The sequence below is a fragment of the Manis pentadactyla genome, chromosome 3 (assembly GCF_030020395.1).
Source record: "Manis pentadactyla isolate mManPen7 chromosome 3, mManPen7.hap1, whole genome shotgun sequence".
Taxonomy (NCBI): domain Eukaryota; kingdom Metazoa; phylum Chordata; class Mammalia; order Pholidota; family Manidae; genus Manis; species Manis pentadactyla.
In genome coordinates, this window is record NC_080021.1 from 68479047 (window position 1) to 68498741 (window position 19695).

General features: G+C 40.7%; 1 protein-coding gene across 6 annotated transcripts in view; it reads right to left on the reverse strand.

Annotated features, from left to right (window-relative positions):
* The window catches only part of C3H8orf34 (chromosome 3 C8orf34 homolog), a 429407-nt gene extending 410922 nt beyond the window's left edge, over positions 1 to 18485 (reverse strand). For 4 of the 6 annotated variants that reach the window (XM_057498011.1, XM_057498012.1, XM_057498010.1 and 1 more), the window contains exon 1: positions 18072 to 18485. In XM_057498011.1, the coding sequence (XP_057353994.1) occupies positions 18072 to 18140 (69 nt within the window). In that variant the 5' untranslated portion in view covers positions 18141 to 18485. The remainder of the gene's footprint in view (positions 1 to 18071) is intronic. The other 2 variants (XM_057498008.1, XM_057498007.1) reach the window with 1 other exon arrangement.
* Positions 18486 to 19695: the final 1210 nt, after the last annotated feature.

The following is a 19695-nucleotide window of genomic DNA, read 5'->3' on the forward strand; positions in this document are numbered from 1 at the left end:
TTCATTGGTCCAGAGTACAGTAAAAATGATCAGTTGATCTCTTTAGCTCAGTGAAGCATTTGCTGTCCACTGATGAAAAGCAAATGTGGATTCTGCTAGATATTAAATAATAAAATCCTGGTATTAATGAAGAAAACATCAAATTCAGAATTAATTTGTACAAACTCTGTGATTTTAATGAATAATCTTCATTATTTAGTCAATATGAGCCAGCATGAAAAAAGCCCTCCATTTAAGAACTCCAGATGTACACCCTATGTGAGAGAGAAGGCAATCATTAAACAAAGATGCTGTTTAAGCTGCATCTTACCTATGCTTGCATAAATTGAAAGGAGTTACATAAATAGTTGTGTTTTTACTTTACCCAAATCACAGTATTTGCAACTACATGAATAACTTAGGACTCTTATATTAAAATAACAGAAAATCCAAATCAGTCTGTCTTACACAGAGTAGGGAGTCCACGGACTCAAATAACTGACTATAGAGAGCTTAATTCCTTTTACTTTTGAGGATCATCTTTTAACCTTCTTTGAGGCCTTTGCATATTTTTCATTTGTGAAACTTGGAAACAGTGGAAAGGTTTAGCATGCTTTGTATGAAAAAGAAAGATCATCTTGTGTTTCTGTAGGCCATGCTATTTTTAAGCATTTATTCTTTCAGCAACTATTGAATTATAGTCTTATGAGGCATACACTAAAAATCAGATAATAAGGAGGAACATTAGATAAAAAAGCCAACAGTATAGTTAGAAAGACAAGCCATAACCCAGAAAATAGTTAAGTAACATTGTGGCTAACCACAAAAATGAGTGGCACAGTAACAGATGTTTATGGAAATAGAAAATCTAGGGAAGCTAGAGCAGTCAAAAAATATTTAATTGAAGAGGCAAGACATGAACTATTCCCTACTGAGTGGTTGATAGTTGGATAGAGAAATGTAAATACTGGGCCAGATCCTTCCTTCACCAACTGCCAGGAGGGTTAGCTGTTGGAAGCTCTCACCTGAGACCTTGTCAAGCATTGTCCTTCCTCAGAAGGCAGCCACTTCACCTAAGGTCCCATTCTCTCTGGAGGAAGCCTGCTCCTAATGACTTGGAGTGCAAAGGCCTGACCTCCATGCTTCTACTGGAACAACCCCTTATGGGCCTGTCAGTCCCAGGGCTCTCAAGGTGATCCCCCCCATCTGACCGAGGACTCCTATTAACTGCCTCGTAATTCAACTTCTTTCTCTACCCAAACCAGCTTTCCTCACTCCCTTTAGGGCACTGCTCCCATGAACACTCCACAATTAACCCTCTGCATGCAAATCTCCATCTCCGAATCTGTTACTCAAGGAAATTAGTCTAAGACATAGAAAAAGGGGAAAATATTCTATGTTGGGAGAATATCAAGCAAAGACTGTCAAGTATATGTACTGGGGAAATGGGACAAACTAACCTGGCTGACACTGAAGGCAGCATGTGGGGAAAGTGAAAACTGTGGTTAAATAGGTTTGGGGGATCTTGAATGCCACTCTAGTTTGGACTTCATCCTATAACTCAGTATTTCAAAACCTTTGCATTTTCTGTGGCCCAGGGCTGTTCAATCATCCTCCTGGATGTCTGGACACAGAGCTAAAAGTGACAAAATAAGCATGAAAATTCTCTGAAGTTTGATTATCTTTAAAATTTACATGAACCTTGAATTTTGTCAAAAGTTACTGGCATTTGTCATAATGCATGCATATTCTTATTTAAGAAGCAAGGACCCAGTGAGTGGAGAAACAGTATGTGTTTACTTTTTAGTGGAGATATGGCATGATAGATATCAGTTTGTCATGGTCAGTGTGTCAGCCACATGCAGAATGGACTGGGGCAGGACAATCTGATGGAGTTGTGTGGGTGCCAAGATTAAGTTGGTGATGATTACAAGAGTAGAAGAGTGACACAAAAGGCATTTCAAAGAACTAACTGAAAGGATTTGATAATTTACCAGATGTATTTGTTTAAGCACAGAGAAGAGAGCTAGTTAACTACATCGTGGGAAGAATTTTTAAACCATGTCTGAAACAAAGAGGAAAGGAAAGTGGAACATCTTGTATTGTTTTATTTTTTTTTTCTAATTTAATTTTCATTTATCTTACATATAAGACGGTTTACAAGGGAAGTCTTTCAAACAGTATGCACTCATTTTGTAGCATAGGAAATGCCCTGCACATACTGTCACTACGTGGGTGTTCTAGCAGATTCCAGCATGGTTGTAGACATAGCCAAATGAGATTCAACATATTTCCTTTAGAATGCTTTCAGTCACCTTCTTAGGACACCTTAGTTTTTGTGTCTTTTCATGCTTAGGGTACCTGACTCCTGAGTATTCCTACAAAGATCCAGGCATGAGATGAAATAATGCAAAGCTGTGTGAAGCTAGACACAATGCTCAGTGTGTTTTCCAGCTCTTTAAAAGGGGTTTGTAAAAGAGGCAGGTGGGTATGGCATAGTCTCACCTGAGGAGTTTCAGTCCCAGACAAGTTCACTATGGATTCAGTGAGACTGAAAAATGACAATGGAATGTTCTTGGGGTAATAGGGTTTATGCCCAGCTTTATTTTCAGGGCAGTAGGTTGAGCACTAGAATCATGTCTGCATCCAACCTCCATCTCTGCTTCCACCCAGAGCACTGGAAAGAACTCTTTATATAGTGACTCAATCAATAATAGCTAATTGCCAATGGGTATAGGAGCAGTAGCCTAGCAGCAGGCCAATTACATCATCAAGTAGTTTAGGGTCAGGTGAGGATCTTGGCCATAGGAACTTCCATTTTCCCTACAGCATGATAGTCAGATTGTATTTGAAAATTTTGACTCATTTCTTCCACCTCCCAACCTGGCACCATTTCTACTCATGTGATGCTCATTTCTCTACCTGCTCCTGTTCTCTCATTACCAATGCTCCTGATCTGGTTTACTCAATTATGGGTTTTCCTAATCATCCTCTGCCAAAGACCTCATTAAAGTTTTAATTGACAAGAAATTCAGTACGAATATGCAAACACACTACTCACAGGGGAGTATGTAGGGTCCTCCAGGAAACAAAATCATCTAAAAAGTCTTAACAATTGTGGAGAAAATGGAAGTGCCCTGGAGGGCATAGAGATATTGGAGAAATGCTCCAGGAACTGGAGAAGGTGGGTATTATAAAGCCCACCCATAGTCCTTTCAGTTCCCCAGTGTGGCCCATAAAAAAGCCAGATGGTTCCTGGCATATGACCATGGATTACAGAGTACTGAATAATATCATACTTCATTTGCATGCTGCTGTCTCCAATATTGCAGACCTGACGGATACTCTCAGTCACAAATGAAATATCATTACATTGTAAATCTTGCCAGTGCCTTCTTTCCCATTGACATAGAGCAGGAAAGTCAGAAACAGTTTACATTCAAGTGGGAAGGATGGCAATGAAATTTCACTGCCTTTCCACAGGGATACCTCCACAGCCCCACCATCTTTCATGGACTCATAGCCCAGGACTTGGCTACAGAGGAGAAACTGTCAACAGTGCAGCTGTACCATTATATTGATGATGTCATGCTCACGTCTGATTTTCTTTCATATCTAGAAGGTGCAGCACCTAGACTACTGTAACATCTACAAGAGAAAGGATGGGCTGTGAACAGTACCAAGGTTCAGGGACCTGATTTGTCAGCCATATTCTTTGGGGTCGTCTGGTTGGGTAATACTAAAGTTATACCAGAATCAGTCATAGATAAAGCCCAGGACTTTCCTCTCCCTACAACTGTGGCATTGTTACAAGAGTTTTGGGGTCTTCTAGGCTGCTGGAGAGTTTATCCCACACTTGGCACAAATTCTGAAACCCTTATACCATTTGGTACAAAAGGGCATCAGGTGGGACTGGTGTCTTGCTAATGGGTTTCAGCCCTGGGCAAGTTCACTATGGTTGAAGTGAGACTGAGAAATGACAATGGAACATTCTTGGGGTACAAAGGTTTATTACCTGGCTTGTTCTCCCTGCGATAGGTCGAGCACTAGAATTACATCTGCATCCAACAGTCTGCATGTCGGTAACCTCCTTCCTCTCTGCTTCCTCCCAGAGCACTGGGCGGAGATCTTTATATAGTGACTCACTAAATAATAGCTCATTGCCTATGGATGCGGAAGCAGTAGGCCAATTAAATCATCAAGTAATTTAGGGTCAGGTGAGGATCCTAGCCATAGGAACTTCAATTTTCCCCACAACTGGGAAAAGACAGCAAAATGGGCAGTCAAGGCCATGCAGGCCTTGAGTGTGATAGACCCATCAAGGCCCTGTGAGCTGGATGGTCTTGTAACCATAGATGGTTGTGGCTGGGGTTTTGGCAGAGGCTTGAACAAACTCATCAACCTATGGATTCTTGTCACAATTCTGGAAAAGAGCAGAGGTACAGTACACCTTAACAGAGAAACAATTGGCTGTCACGTATCACACCTTGCTGGCTACAGAACTCATCACTGGAATAGCCCCAATAAAGGTAATAACCAGTTATCCCATTGTGGGGTGGGTTTGAGACTGGACCAAAAAGCTACAGACTGGTGTGGCACAGATGCCTACACTGGCCAAGTGCGGCGTGTGCCTACAACAGTGTAGCACCCTGTCTACTAGCCCCTTGAGTGAAGAACTCCAATGCTTATTGGGGCCAATGACATGTGGATAAAATGAGAGTTCCTGTGGCCAGGATTCTCACCTGGCCGTGATTTCACCTGGCCGTGATTGACTAGCTCACTGCATACCTGTGGGCAATACATGGCTGTTGACTCTATAAAAAGAGCTCCGCCCAGTGCTCTGGGCACAACATGGTGGTAGGGCTGCAAGGCTGCAAGAGAACAGAGCAGAGGCTGGAGTGGTGGCAGTGCCAAGGCCCAGCAGATGGCTGTATGGGACAGCTGTGCAGAGAGGCCCAGAGGACAGCTGTGTGGACAGAGGGGCCCAGAGGCAGAGACTGGCTTGCTGCATACAGACTCTCTCTGAGTGAATGGGATTCTAGTGACTGACCTGCCACCTGGAAATAAAGTTGGGTATAACCCTTTCACCCCAAAGAGCATTCTGCTGTCAATTTTCTTTGGTCACATTGAATCCATAGTGAACTTGCCCGGGGCTGAAACCCATTGGCAAGACAGACATATACTAGTGAAAGGCAGGAAGAATTTACTTTAGATCCATTAGTAGCAGAGAGCCATTATCGGGAAGGAAGAGCCCCTATACCTGAAGATGCATGGTACACAGATGGCTCCAGCCATGGGCAGTCCCTGAAATGAAGGGCCATAGCTTTCTGTCCTAAGACTGAGACAATATGGATGGAAGATGGTGAGGGGAAGAGCAGCCAAGGGGCACAGTTGCGGGCAGTGTGGCTTGTGATCATCTAGGAGCCCTCCACAATATTGTCTGCATTGACAACTGGGCCGTCTATTAAGGCTTGACTCTGTGGCTACAGACATGGTATGATGCCATCTGGTTGATTGGTCAGTGACCCCTTTGGGGGCAAGAGTTGTGGCAAGACTTATGGGGCTGTGATCAGACTAGAACAGTTCTAGACAGATCACTTGATGCTGGCATCCCCACCAAATGATGAAGCAGATGAAATGGCCCAGGTGCGCTGGCTAGAAGGAAAGCCTGCCTCTTATATGGCCCAGTGCTTACAGCAACATTTGTTGCATGCAGGGCAAAAGAGAATGTGAGCTGTAGCTCATCAGTAGGATCTGACTTTGACCTTTGAAGGGGTCAGCAGAGCCCAGCAGTAGTGCATTGTATGCTCTAAAAGGGACTTATACTGAGTCCCACAGCAATAAGGGACAAAAGTTAAGGGACCAATATCCCTCATCAAGTGGCAGATAGACTATATTATGCCTCTGCCTATGTCAGAAGGGTACCACTATGCCATGACTTGTGTGGACACAGCTACTAGACTTCTGGTTGCTTTTCCTATGCGTTGTGCAGACCAGCAGGCAACCCAAAGAGGCCTGAAGCATCTGTTTGCAGCCCGTGGCCAATCACAGATAATTGAGAATGACTGAGGCACCCACTTTACTGGACATGCACTACAAGAATGTGTACAACAATTAGGAATCAAATGGAAGCTTCATGTACCTTATAATTCTGCCATGGCAGGCATGATAGGGAAATACAATGTTTGTTAAAATCTGGCCTGAAGTCCAGACACCAATAGTAATAGTCTATGAGGATGGTCAGTCCACTTATGGACAGTCTACAGCATTTAAATGAGAAGCCCAAGAAGGGAGCACTGACCCACACAGACACACTAACACATATTGCTGCCTCCCCTATGCAACTGAAAGTACAAACTAAGGAGGAATTACTAAAGCCAAGGTTTGGCCACCAGAATAATATTTTGCTGCCAGCACCAACTGCACTAAACTCAGGAGACTCCACTAAGTGGATGTGGCCTTGGACATTTTGACACATGGACCAGTGATGGCTGGACCTCCTGGCACCTTGGAAACAAGACCTAGAAGCTGGCCTCCTGTGTGTACCTGGAGTAACAGCAGAGTGGCCCCCAAAATCAAAGTCACATATTCCAAACAGCCAGAAGGTAGGAGCATCTCACCAGGGAGTTTTGTTTTATCATTAAGGCCAGTGCAGGCACCTCCAATAGCACTATATATAGACCCTTCAGTAACCCCCACAGGAAGAGGAGTAAAGATATGGTATACTAGACCAGGACGGGACCCCCTTCCTGCAACATCCCTATCACAGCACCACTCTCTCACATGCATCCTGCCTGATGGACAAGTTTTGGCTATTTTGGTTTCATTAAAACATGTATCTTATCACCCTTAAGATTAATCTCCTCTAACATCTTCATGGATTGGGCACACACCCTAGCAAAAACTGCTATTGCTGGGGTGCATGGAGCTCCCTATCAGTACCACTACTGGCCTCCCGTAGAAAGTGCAAGTCATGAACTCATCTGAGTAGAATTGGTTTGAATACAGATGGAATAATGTCCTCAGGCTTGAGGATTTTTATAATTTTGGGGTCATAATTTTTGCTATATCATAATTTTTGTTGTTATCTGTATGTTCTCATTATCCTCTGCTGCTGTTGTGGAATCTGGTTGCAATACTCCAGCTTTCTCGCACAGGGACCATCACGGAAGATTGAGGGCATGTAGACTGTGAGGCAAGAATTCTGGAGGAGTGGAGTAAGGGAAAAATGGAAGTTCCTATGGCCAGGATCCTCACCGGACCCTAATCTACTTGATGATGTAATTGGCCTATAGGCTACTGCTTCCACACCTACAGGCAATAAGCTATTATTGACTGAGTCACTATATAAAAAGCTCTGCCCAGTGCTCTGGGAGGAAGCAAAGAGGAAGGAGGATGACAGACCTGTAGACTGCTGGATCCAAATGTGATTCTAGTGCTTGACCTACCACCAGGAGATTAAGCTGGGTATAAACCCTTTTACCCCAAGAATGTTCCATTGTCATTTCTTGGTCTCAGTGAATCCATAGTGAACTTGCCTGGGGCTGAAACCCTCAGGCAAGACACAATAATAAAAGCAATACTACAGAGAGTTTGGAAAATTGAATGAGTGGTAGGAGCAAAAATAGCCTATTAACTCGGTAGTTCATATAAAAGCTATAAACTTCCTATTTTCCATTCTTTTTGCATTTTCTAATGCAATTGTAATAATATTTCACATATAGTCTTGAATTTATCTCCTCTACATTTTAGTGGTTCCCTAATATCCCATCTGGGGAAAGTTTATATAACCTTTTAAAAAATATATTTGGTAAAAAGAATAAGAACAAATAGCTAATTGCAGGAAGTGGGCTATGGCACATCATGGAGATATGTTGGAGAACAAGCTTGGCAAAGTACCTGTAGGGAAAATGGAAGTTCCATGGCCAGGATCCTCACCTGACCCTAGTCTACTTGATGATGTAATTAGCCTACTGAGTAAGCTATGCTTACACACCCATTGGCAATGAACCATTATTGTCAGTGTTACTATATAAAGAGATATGCCTAGTGTTCTGCCCATAGGCAGAGACGGAGATGGTTGCAATCTTGCTGGAGACAGATGTAATTCCAGCACCTGACCTGCCACCTTGAGAATGAAGTTTGGAATAAACCCTTTTACACCTAACTTTTCATTGCTGTTATTCGGTCTCACCAAATTCAGACTGAACTTGCCCAGGGGCAATTACGCTCAGGTGAGACAGTCCCTTTCCTCACAGAGGTTGTATTTAAGAGGGGAAGCCAAGTACTAAACAAACAAATAAGAAAATGCCAATGCTTGATGAGGGCAGTTATGGAAATAAAACTAGCATTATGGAGGTTGGCAAGGAAGCTGGTGAGGTTGAATTGCCTATGAGGGCCTCTCTGACAACATGTTTAAACCTGTGATCTGAATGGAAGAGGAAACAGACACTTGAAGCATGGAAGGGAGGGACTTTCAAGCAGAGAAATCATACCTTGGAAAAGCCCTGAGTCTCAAAGCTTGCCTTTCAGCAAGCTTCATCTCTGCTACTCATTAAGACAATTAGAAGGCATCATCCTGCAAATATTTTCTCAGCAATCTAGAATGAGCCTAAATATTTTTTTAAGAACAAAAGCTAGCTATAATGTGTATCAACAGGAGACATGATTTATATATATATATATATATCTCCTATTATATGCCTAAATTATTTGGACCAAGAGTAGGTCACTTTATGATTTACATAACAAATTTTTTTAGAAATAAATTTCTAAATAATTATTTCAGAAAGAATTTAAGGTATCTTCCAAAGAAGTATAAATTATGATCAAATAGCATAAAGAAAAAGTGGAGGGGAAAAGAGAAAATAAAACAAGTGAAGACAATGTGAGAAAAAGAATGAGGCTATAAATGCTCATGATGATGGCCTATATTCTGGCTATCACTAGGCTATGAGTTTTCCAGAAGCCAATGCAAAAAACAAAAGAGAGAGAGAGAGAGAAAAGGAATGCTATTAGTTACACAATTTATAGTATTCAAATATTACTTTTGACATAAAATTGAGCAGTAGTTCCCATAAAAGATGCTGCTTAATGTAATGAACATGCCCCTCCACAACAGCCTTTAAATAGATGACAAAACTGTGTCTGCATGGTCTGGTTCTTATAGTGATTCTCAATAGAGGCTTCTTAAATCACTCCACTGTACTACTCAGGGAAAGTAATTCTTCAATGGGCCAACCTAATACAGAATGGGTAAGTCACTGTTCAACTAACGTTATCCAAAATTACATTTTTTAATAACCTGAGAACTTAACACAGACGGCCTTCATGAATATTATTTCTCAAAACTAAACTGTTGACAAACCTAGTAATTCTGATCTCTTGGATTCCCTACCAATCTAGAGACTGCAGCAATTGGATGTTACCTCAGTGTTTTAATTGAATGTAAGTGAGGGTTAGATTTCAAATAATTCTATGAAAGCTCGGAGTTTTTATGAACTTCCAGAAGGCAGAGTATTTGTCATCTGTCTATTTTAACTGTTTTTCATATCATTGTTATCCCAGTAAGAGGAAGGATATAAGGGAATGTTTTAATAAATATTTTAAGTCAGAATAGAATAATATTCTGTTTAATAAGTTGTAGCTGGTCTTAGTTACCATTTTATTTAATGTTAAGATGATTATATTATAAATTTAAAATGTAACAGGAAAAAATGAAACAACCAAAAAAATACCAGGTCCTCTAGAGAATTCATAGAAATAAAGAGCATTAAATTAAATATATCTCAAAAACCTACAGCTACAATACATCTTATACAAGCAAGTTAGCTTTATACAAATAGATACTTCAATGTACGGACAAATCAAATGAATTCTTAATTCAATATACCTTGTCACTATGAATTTAGATTAATATGTTCCAGCAGTGAAGGAAAAGCAGAAGTTATATACTCATCTACGCTCCAGGCTATACTTCAAAAAGAAAATTATCCTTTTTATGTTAAAGGAACAAGTTACAACTTAAAACTATTAGTATGTTTCATGTTGAACACTACCCAACAAGCAGATTATTTCAATATTTTTAATAATTCATGGTTAGATGTCTTGCCGTTGCTAAGAACTTCCAAGAACAAAACAACAGAAACTACTCTATTTAACGAATCTGCCTCTGATCTTATGCAGTTTACATACTTGATTTTATGGCGACTTTCTTGAAAACTGATCTCTAAATCTGAATTCCAAATATGAATGTCTTACTTCTACTAGAATAATGATGGAAGGTATTGATGAATATGAAAATGACATATAAATAGAAAACCAAGGTAGGCTTTTGAAATATTATCAGAATATAATGGTTGAGAGTGCTCCAAGTATATCAGTCTTTTCTAAATACATACGAGTTTTTGAGGACAGGAAATGTTTTGTTTGAATTTATATTTTTGATAAATAATGTACCACCAATAAATATGTGCCGAATGAATGCAAATGATAAAAATACCTGGAGCTTATATTCTAGTAGAATAAACAATATAGTCTGAAATCAGGTATATCATAAGGCATATGAAGAAAAAGAAAATCATGCTACGAGAGTGACAGGCGAGTTGGAGCTGTGTGTGCTATTTTAGTTAAGGGTGATCCAGGTTGCCTCTCTAAGACAATGAGATTTCTTGATTGTCTTCTAATTATATATAATTTTTTCCAAATTTAGCCAAAGTGTATTTTCAGTTTCGTGATACAGAAGAAACAAGGCCTCCCCTGACCCCAGTGATGAGCAAACATGAACACACATACACGTACATACCATATACACACTTTGTTCAACAAAGTGCTACTTCCCTTTTCACCTGTGCCACAATACTTTTTCAGAGATACCAGAGCTACAACCTAAAGAGGCAAATGCACACTTTGAGGTCTTTCTAATCTTAAGACACTAGGAGGCCAACCTTCAAAAACATCTCCCCACATGGTCTGTTACTAGGTTATCAATACTAACAGAAAAGATAAATAGCATCTACTGTGATGAGAGCCAGAATTAACTAGGTATCCACCAAGTGCCAGGCACTGGACTGAGTTCTTCAGTCTTTGTTTCACCTCAGATATTCCTCATAAAATCCTCTTGCTATGATGAGGACACTGATGTTAAGAGATCAAGTACCTTGTTCAGCGTCATCTCCAAAGATCACCTGCCTCATTCCACAGAATTGTGTTATGCACTTCCTCCCTATTCAATGCAAACATGCTTGGCGGGGAGTTACGCATTACACTTTGCACAGTAGTGTGAATTAATTTATCAGGCCCTCTCCTGAAAGCGGATATTAAAATGGGAAAAATACGACTGAAAGGAAATTAGATAATTAAGTACTTAATTTAAAGTTATTCCCTCTTCATAGAAGTTAATTAATGTGATGGGGGATGTTTCACTCTACATCTTAAAGGAATAAATATTAAGGTGCTATTTGCAAGTTCTATCTTCAATTTTTATTTTCATAGAAAGATAAAATACAAAAGTCAATGTTTTAATTCAACAGATACCTACTGAGCCTCTATTTTATAGTCTGTGCTCCACTAGATAATACAGTGGATGCATAATAAAGCATGAGGCAAGACACTTGTTTCCCACCTTTGAGATCTTAAGATCCACTTTTAGATACAAAATATGATATAATAAATGAATAAATACCTACTGTCAGCAGATTACCAATACTCAGACATCCTTTACTGTAGAAACTCCTCTGTCTAGCTGGCTCAATTGTCTTTTCCTACAGGGAGGGCAGAGAGGAATGGCATAAAAAGCAGGAGTCCTATTCAAAACAGTCACATCAATCCACTTTTTTAACGTATGCATTTTAATACCATAAAATTCCCTCTTGGCATGACTTACAGTGTGTCTTACAAATTTTATTACCTTATGCCTTCTTTTTCATTGTATGATGTATTTTTATTTCCTTGAGATTTCTTCTTTGACCATGGTTTATTTAGAACTCTGTTGTGTATTTTCCCAGTGTCTTGGAAATTTTCTTGTTTTCTTTCTATAATTAATTTCTAGTTTATTCCATTGTGATAGAAAAAACACCTTGTATGATTTCAACTGAGGTTTATTTTATGATTTACAGAAGAGTCCATCGTTATATACATTTTATACCACTTGAAAAGAATGTGTGTTCTGCTGGTGTTGGGTGGAATGGTTTACGAATGTCACCTAGATCCTGTTGGTTGATATGTTCCTTTATAGCATTTCTGATTTTCTAAATAGTTGTTCTTTCAATTGTCAGGAGGTGGGTTTTGAAGTCTCTAGCTATAGTTGTAGATCTGTGTATTTCTCTCTTTAGTTCTATCAGTTTCTGCTTCACACACTTTGCAGCTCTGCTGTTCGGGGCATACACACTTTGGATTACTATTTTTCTTGGCGGGCCAACCCTTCTATTATTATACAGTTTCTGTCTCTGGTCATTTTCATCCTCTGAAGTCTACTTTATCTCTCATTAACATAACCACTCCTGCTTTCTTTTGATGTCTGCATAATGTATTTCTTCCATTCTTTTACTTCTAGCCTACTTATATCTTTGTATTTGAAGTGAGTTTCTTAAAGACAGCATATAATTGGGTCATGTTTTTTAATCCACTCTGACAATCTCTGTTCTCTAATTGGTGAATTTGGACCATTTGCAATTAATTTAATTATTGACATAGTAGAGCTAACATCTATCATGTTACTGATATTTGTTCTGTTTTGTGTTATTTTGTTCTTCTTTTTCCTATTCCTGTGGTTACTTGAACATTTTTTAGAATTCCACTTTTATTTATCTATAGTTTTTGAGGGCTTTTGTATAGCTCTTTTTAGTGGCTGTTCCAGGTATTACATTATACACACACACACAATTTATCAGTAGGTGTTGTCATTTACCAGATCAAATGAAGTATAGAAATCTTATCACCTTTGTACCCCATTACCTATCCCTGCTTATAATACAATTGTCAAATACTTTCTCTACATATATTAGAACCACATCTGACATTGTTATAATTTTTACTTCAACTATCAAACAATTTAGAAAACTCAAGAGAAGAAAAATGTATTATATTTACTCATTATTTTTGTTCTTTCCATTCTCTTTCTTTTTTCCTGATGTCCTAATGTTTTCTCTTGCGCCATTTCCTTTCTGTTTGGAGAACTTCCTTTAGCCTACATTTAGGATAGGCCTGCTGGCAACACATTCTCTTGATCTCCCCTCCATTACTGAGGAATATTTTCTCTGAGTATAGAATTATAGATTCTTTTTTTCAGCACTGGGAAATTTTGTTCCACTTCCTTCTAACTTCCATGGGTTTGATGAGAATGTGCTGTCATTCAAATCATTTTTCTGTATAGGTATGGTGTTTCTGGGTGCTTTCAAGATATTTCTTGTCTTTTTTTTTTTCAGAACTTTAATTATGATGTATCTTGGCATGGATCTCATGGCAGCAGGGCTGCCGTGCCACTGAGTGATGATGAAAATCCTGACTCTTCTCTAGGCCTCCTGTGACATGATCTCAGTGATGCCTCATTATCACAGGGGTGAGAGAAGTCTTCCACTGACCCTGGCCTCAGATGGTGGAGTAAGGATGGAGACACAATATAAATGTGAATTAAAACCACAAAATGAGATTGTGTGATAGATGAGAAGACAGAGTTCCCTAGTTTTATATCCCATGTATGACTGCTCTGCATTCCATCAGAAAGTCACTCTTATTTTGGTCTCTGAGACATTTTAAATGTGTGACAGAAGTGAACAAATAAAGTGAGAAATAAGTATTATTTTAAAACCACACAAACCTACTAGAATGCCTATTTTTATAAAGACAGACAATACCAAGTTTTTGTAAAAATATGGAACTGGAACTCCTGTACGCTCTTGTAGGAATGTAAAATTGTACATACACATTTCAAAACTAGTGCCTCAAGTCTTAAAAAGTTAAACATACATCTACCACATGATGCAGCCAATCCATTCCAGGTATTTACCCAAGAGAAATGAAAGCTTGTTCAGATAAAATAACTGCTCAGCAATAAAAAGAAATAAATGTTTGACACATAATATGACATGGAATGAACTGCAAACTTAATTATGTTGAATGAAATAAGATATGCCAAAAAAAAGTGCATAGTGTATGATTCACTTTATACAAAACTCTAGAAAGGAAAATTATTCCATAGTCACAAAGAGGAGATCAGTGGTTATCAGGGGATGTGGAGGGAGTAAATAAGGGTGGAATTACAAAGGGGCACTCTAAATAGCAGGAAGAAGCAACAGCATGTGAGGAGCCTGCCCCAACGGAGTCCATTTATTTTAAAGCACCTTTGAGGCCATTGCAAATACTCCTACTACATATCACTGACTGTATTTCACCTGATCATATATTGGTACAAAAGAGATGTCAGCACTTATAATAAAGAACTTCTGTTATAAAGAAGGAAAAACAGTGTCTTTACCCTAGCACCCTCTCTTGTACTCCAGCACTCCTATGTGTTTATTTTTTTTTATATTCTTGCTGATATTTCAATAAAACTTTGAACACCTATGCTAAATTAGTGCACATAAATTTAGACCATGTGAGAAGTATTTTGAACTAAGCAAAGAAGGTGATAAAGTGGTTCCATTCTACATGGAGTAGGTCAGACCACATTTAGAGAAATGTAGTAAATTTGGTTTGCCATAACTTCAGTATACAGAGACTTAAAAATTCGATGGTGACTTTATGAAAACCCATTATTCTGCTTTTCAATTGTTTGGTATTTCACTCTCTTGTGAGTGTGATCAGGCCTAAAAGCCAAGGTATATGAATACACTGAACACTGTTCCAAGGAAAAAATTTCAAATGATCATTCTATTTATTTAATAGGAACAAAAGAAACTGAAAATTGCATACTTCTTTATGCTGAAATTAAGGAATTTGTTGTGATGTTCCACATCATATAACCTCTTGGGAACTAAGTTAAACTTTTACAATAGTTGGTCTTATGGTTTGAGATAAGTTTTGTGTTTGCACCATGCCATGAATCTTGCCTCTTCATGTTTCAAAAATGTTCTACTTTGGTGGAAGCCAAACCATTTCACATCTTCCCAGTTAAGTAAGGAATTATGTGTGGAAATCTATATTAAATAGAATTATAGTTCTAATTTACTGGAATGATACCAAGCATTCCTTATAGACTGGTGTTCACTACTTGCCTGCCCTGAATAAGCCAATAAGAATACTAAAAGTATCACATCTTATAAAAATTTCAAAGATTTTGTGGAATGTTAAGTTAATATTACCATTTTCTCCTTATGTACTCATATTATTTAATTAAAATATCAATGTCTATAGTGGAAGTCTGTAGTGCAATGATTTCTAGGCATGGTTTTGTAATGCCTCAACATCTTAAGTCATATCTAAAGGTAGTACAAATTTATACCCCTAAATGACCCAGAAATGAGATTAATTTTAATCTAAAGTAGTTTCTGAAACACCATATTCTGTGTAGCTCTTGGTAAGCTTCTCAAATAATAAAATGTTAGTAATAAACTAAGTATGCTTACAGGTTAAAAACAAAAACAGGATATAAGGATTCTCAATACCAGAATGTTACCTTTGCTATTGTTTTAAATAATCACATTCTTTCTTTAAAGTGTCTCACTGCAATAAGTTTTCTTAAAACATTCCTAACTTACAAAATCCATAAAGGAGACATATTGTCAGGTCTCATATGTTTTCAAAGTAAAGTTAGCCTATGTCAACAACTCCAGTGTCTCTACACAAAAAAGTCACAACAAAGCACAGATAATAAAACTTGGAGTCACCTATTTCACTTTGTGACTGGTAAAAGGAGAATTTAGCTTATGTCACTGTTTCTTATAATGTGTTCCAGTAATTAAATATGTTGCAATCATTGTGCCACTTCATACTAAGTTCAGATTCTTGGCCTCCTCTTTTGAGCTTCTGAAAAATTCCTATGAGAACCACTGCCCAACATCCTGCATGCTTGGAGAATATTAGATCCACAATATCCATTTTACACTAGTTTCACTGGTTTTCCAGCATGAGGCGAGACAGTCTACAAACTAGCGAGATTTTCCAGTTTTGCAAAGAATGTGTAATTCTCTCAGAACCAAGTTCTGTCATGATCATAATTGTTGCATATGGACCTGTTTTTAGTAGAAGAGAACTTATCTATTTTCTCTAATCAATTATTTAAAGTGCACAACAACTCTTAAAAATTAACTGTTCATCACTGCAAAGCAAGCTAATGGGAATGTATGTAATACATCACCAGAAAAATAAAAAATGTACAGAGTGTATGTCCTTGTTTGCTCATGAAAAGGTCACGATTTTATGAGAAAATTTGGCCATCACTTAAAATTCAATGCAGAACTAGCTGGTGAGCATTTAAAAAAATGAGCACTTGATAAAAACCAAGTTTGGTTTATTTTCTAATTATTGTAGAAAGTTTACATATATTCCAAACTCTATTATTATCACTTGAGAAGAATCTGGGGAATTTTTTAAAAAGTTAATAAATGAGAATAGTCTCTTAAAAACAATGCACTTACTCTCCCTTGTAAATTATACTTTATGTTCTAGGAGAGTAGAAACACTCAAGTATTTATGTTCCTTTTGATGCAATTACTACACTGCACCACAAAGAGCTATTACGTTTCTGCTTTTAAAAAATATGTGTGTGTGTATATAGGCACACACATGTATATATCTGAATGATTAGTCTCTAATCACTCGACTAAAAGCAAAAATAGAAGTAGAATGTATATAGACTCCTTTTGCTAACACTGGCAGAAACAAGAATCAATACGAGCACCGCGGGACTTTATGACTGTATACAACGAGTTTCGGTTGAAACAATGTTCTTATTTTTCAAGACAAGTACAACGTTAACTTAAAGTTGGCGGGGGGGAACTAAGAGATTTTGCAAATCCTGGTTATCTGAAACCCTTCCTCCCGAGGGAAAAGACCTGATCACACCTTTGCCTTCCTCCCTCTTTCTCCCGCTAGGGCATCAGTCTCATTATTTTGCTTCTCTGCAGTTACCATGCTCTTTTCTTCAGTCCTACAGAAGCAGCACCGTTTCCTCGCTACCTCCTCCCCGGCCGCCTTTCAACCTTAGACGCCGAGCACATGTAAATCCCCAAGAGTGGCCACAGCAGCTTTGGGGCGGGGTGGAGTGGGGGGGCATCTCGACCCTCCCACGTCCTCTCGCTGCCTGTCCGCGGCCCGCTGGAATGTTGGGCGGGGAGGGGAAGGGACGGTGGGTGTCCCTCCCCGCCGGCCTCCGCTTCTGCCCGGCGCCCTGGCAACCGGCGGGACGCTTTGCCGGGGCTGGGTTTCGGTCTCCAGTTCTCATTTTCTCGTGTCCTCCCGCTCTTCCTTTCTCCTACTGTATTTGATCATCAATTCTTTGATGGCGAGAGAAAATAACTCAGAGCTGCGTGTCTCCTTCCTATAAATACGTGTGTGCTTTTCCCGAACCCTTCTCCGCCCCTTTCTCCTCCTAGCACATGTAGGGGCTGCAATGCAAAGGACGCTCCTGCCGTCCAGAGACCAATGTCAGCATCTCAGTTTGACAATTCCACTCAACACTCCTGCACTTATTGAAGCCTATTCCTTACCAGTTGTTTTCTTCCAGTTAAGCTTCCCACTGCCAAACACCTCCACCACCTTTTCGGGTTCTACTACTGTCCACGTTAAAGAAAGAAAGAAAAAAATCCAACACGCCAGATAGTGTGTGAATTCTGGGAAGGGTGCGTGCGTAAGGTAGTCTAAGTGTGTGCATCCGTCCGTCCCAGTCTGCACGGGTCCTGTGCATGCGGCAGCGAGGTGCCGGACAGTGTGACGGCCCAAACTTCCCCTGCCAGGCTGAGGCTGGGCCCTCCCGAGCGCACCTGTCCGCGCCCAGGTAAGCCGCGAAGTGCCCTCCCGGCCGAGTTCCAGGACACATGGCCCTCACAGAGCCGCTCCCTCCCGCGCGTTTGCTCTCCATCCCTCCTTCCCTGCGGGGTGTTCCGCACCCCCTCCCCAAAAGACAAACGGGACCGCCCTCAGCCACAGCGCCTTACCTCAAACAGGGGACCGATCTTGTTCTTCTCCAGGTAAGCCTGGATCCGGGACTGCTGATGAGACGCCATGGAGAGGCAGCTGCGGCCGCAGAGTGCGGGAAGAACGCGCGACCGTGCGCCTCGGCCGGGGACAACCTCCTTCCCCCGGGCCGGACCGGGACAGGAGCGCGAGAGCTCGGCTTCCCGGGCGCGGCGGGCCGGGCTCCGGACGCGGGCGTGGGCTGCAGCCCCGGGAGGCGCGAGCGCGTGGGGCGCCGAGAGCTGGAAGCCCGGGCACCGCGCCGTCAACTCAGACAACTCCCCGGCGAGGGCGAACTCTTCACCGCGTTCTCCCCTGGGCGCCCACCCCGCAGCTCTCCGCCGCGCCCGGCGCCGGCGGGGGATTCGAGGCGGAGGTTCCAGGCTCCTTTTTCCTCTGGGCGGCAGCAGCAGGAATCAGGGGTGGGCGCTGCTTCGCCTAGAGAGGCACGGGGGGCGCCCTCGGGCGGACAGCGGCCGCGGGGCTCGAACTCGCCGGGAGCGTGCGTGTGCGTGCGTGTGTGTACCTGCCCGCCCGACTGTGGGGGCCCCTCTCCCGGGTTACAAGAACAAACAGCCCGGGCTTCTCCCGGAGGCTGTGCTCGCCTGCCCGCCGCTCCCTAGCGACAGCGCCGCTCAAAAAGCCAATGGTGGAAGTGCTTCTTTCAAAGTGCACATAAATCTGGTGCTTGTTGGCTACTCCTGGCAGCTACAAATGCAGTGCCAAGGGGGGTCGTTGCCACCGCCCCTTCTGAGCCTCTCCTCGGCACCTCCTGCTCTGGCTAAACTAGCTCAGGGTGCGAGAAGGGCAGAGTTATGAGACGGTGTGTTTGCCACTAAAATGAAGTTGTCTTTAGGTTGAAAACTGGGCTTGGCATTGGCCTCGATCAATTCGACGGGCGACTGTGGGCTGAGAACTCAGCTGAAAACTCCCAACGTGCAGACACCCAAAGGTTGGGAGAGAAACACGCAGCTTTTGACAGGAAGAAGAGATAAATGCGAGCCAACTCTTCTTTCCAAATCTGCCTTCCTAATCCACATACAATTATGTGGATTATAATCCACAACCAGATGCCACCCTGTTCCACTTCACGATGTTTCCTCTAGATTCTACATGAGCTCCTGAAATTTAGCCAAACTTTTCTTATTATGCAGGGATTTCTGAGCTGAAGATCTGCAGACAGCAGAGGTTTCTTCACAGAGCTCTTAGACTTCTTTAAACAAACAAATGAAAAACACTGAGGCCCCTAATGATGATTTCCCTGGCTCCTAACCATGATATACCTACCAGGACAAAATATTTATGTTGGTTAAATAGGAAGGTTTAAAATGAAGGGAATACTTGTATTTAAAACAGACTGCAACAGTATAGATTTTTCTTTCTCCACGGTGTTCTAGATTTCTGCAATTCATAATTTCTTTATTGATGTCAGTGTTTTTTCATCTGCATGACTTCTTAAATTAACTATTTATGTGGAAACATGCAATAGCCAAGAAGGGAATAGCCCAGAAAGTATTGTTATTCCATTTAATAATTCAGATAAGAAATCTGTCAGAATACCCAAGAGTTTAACCATCATTGATAACCTGAAATAGACACCATTTG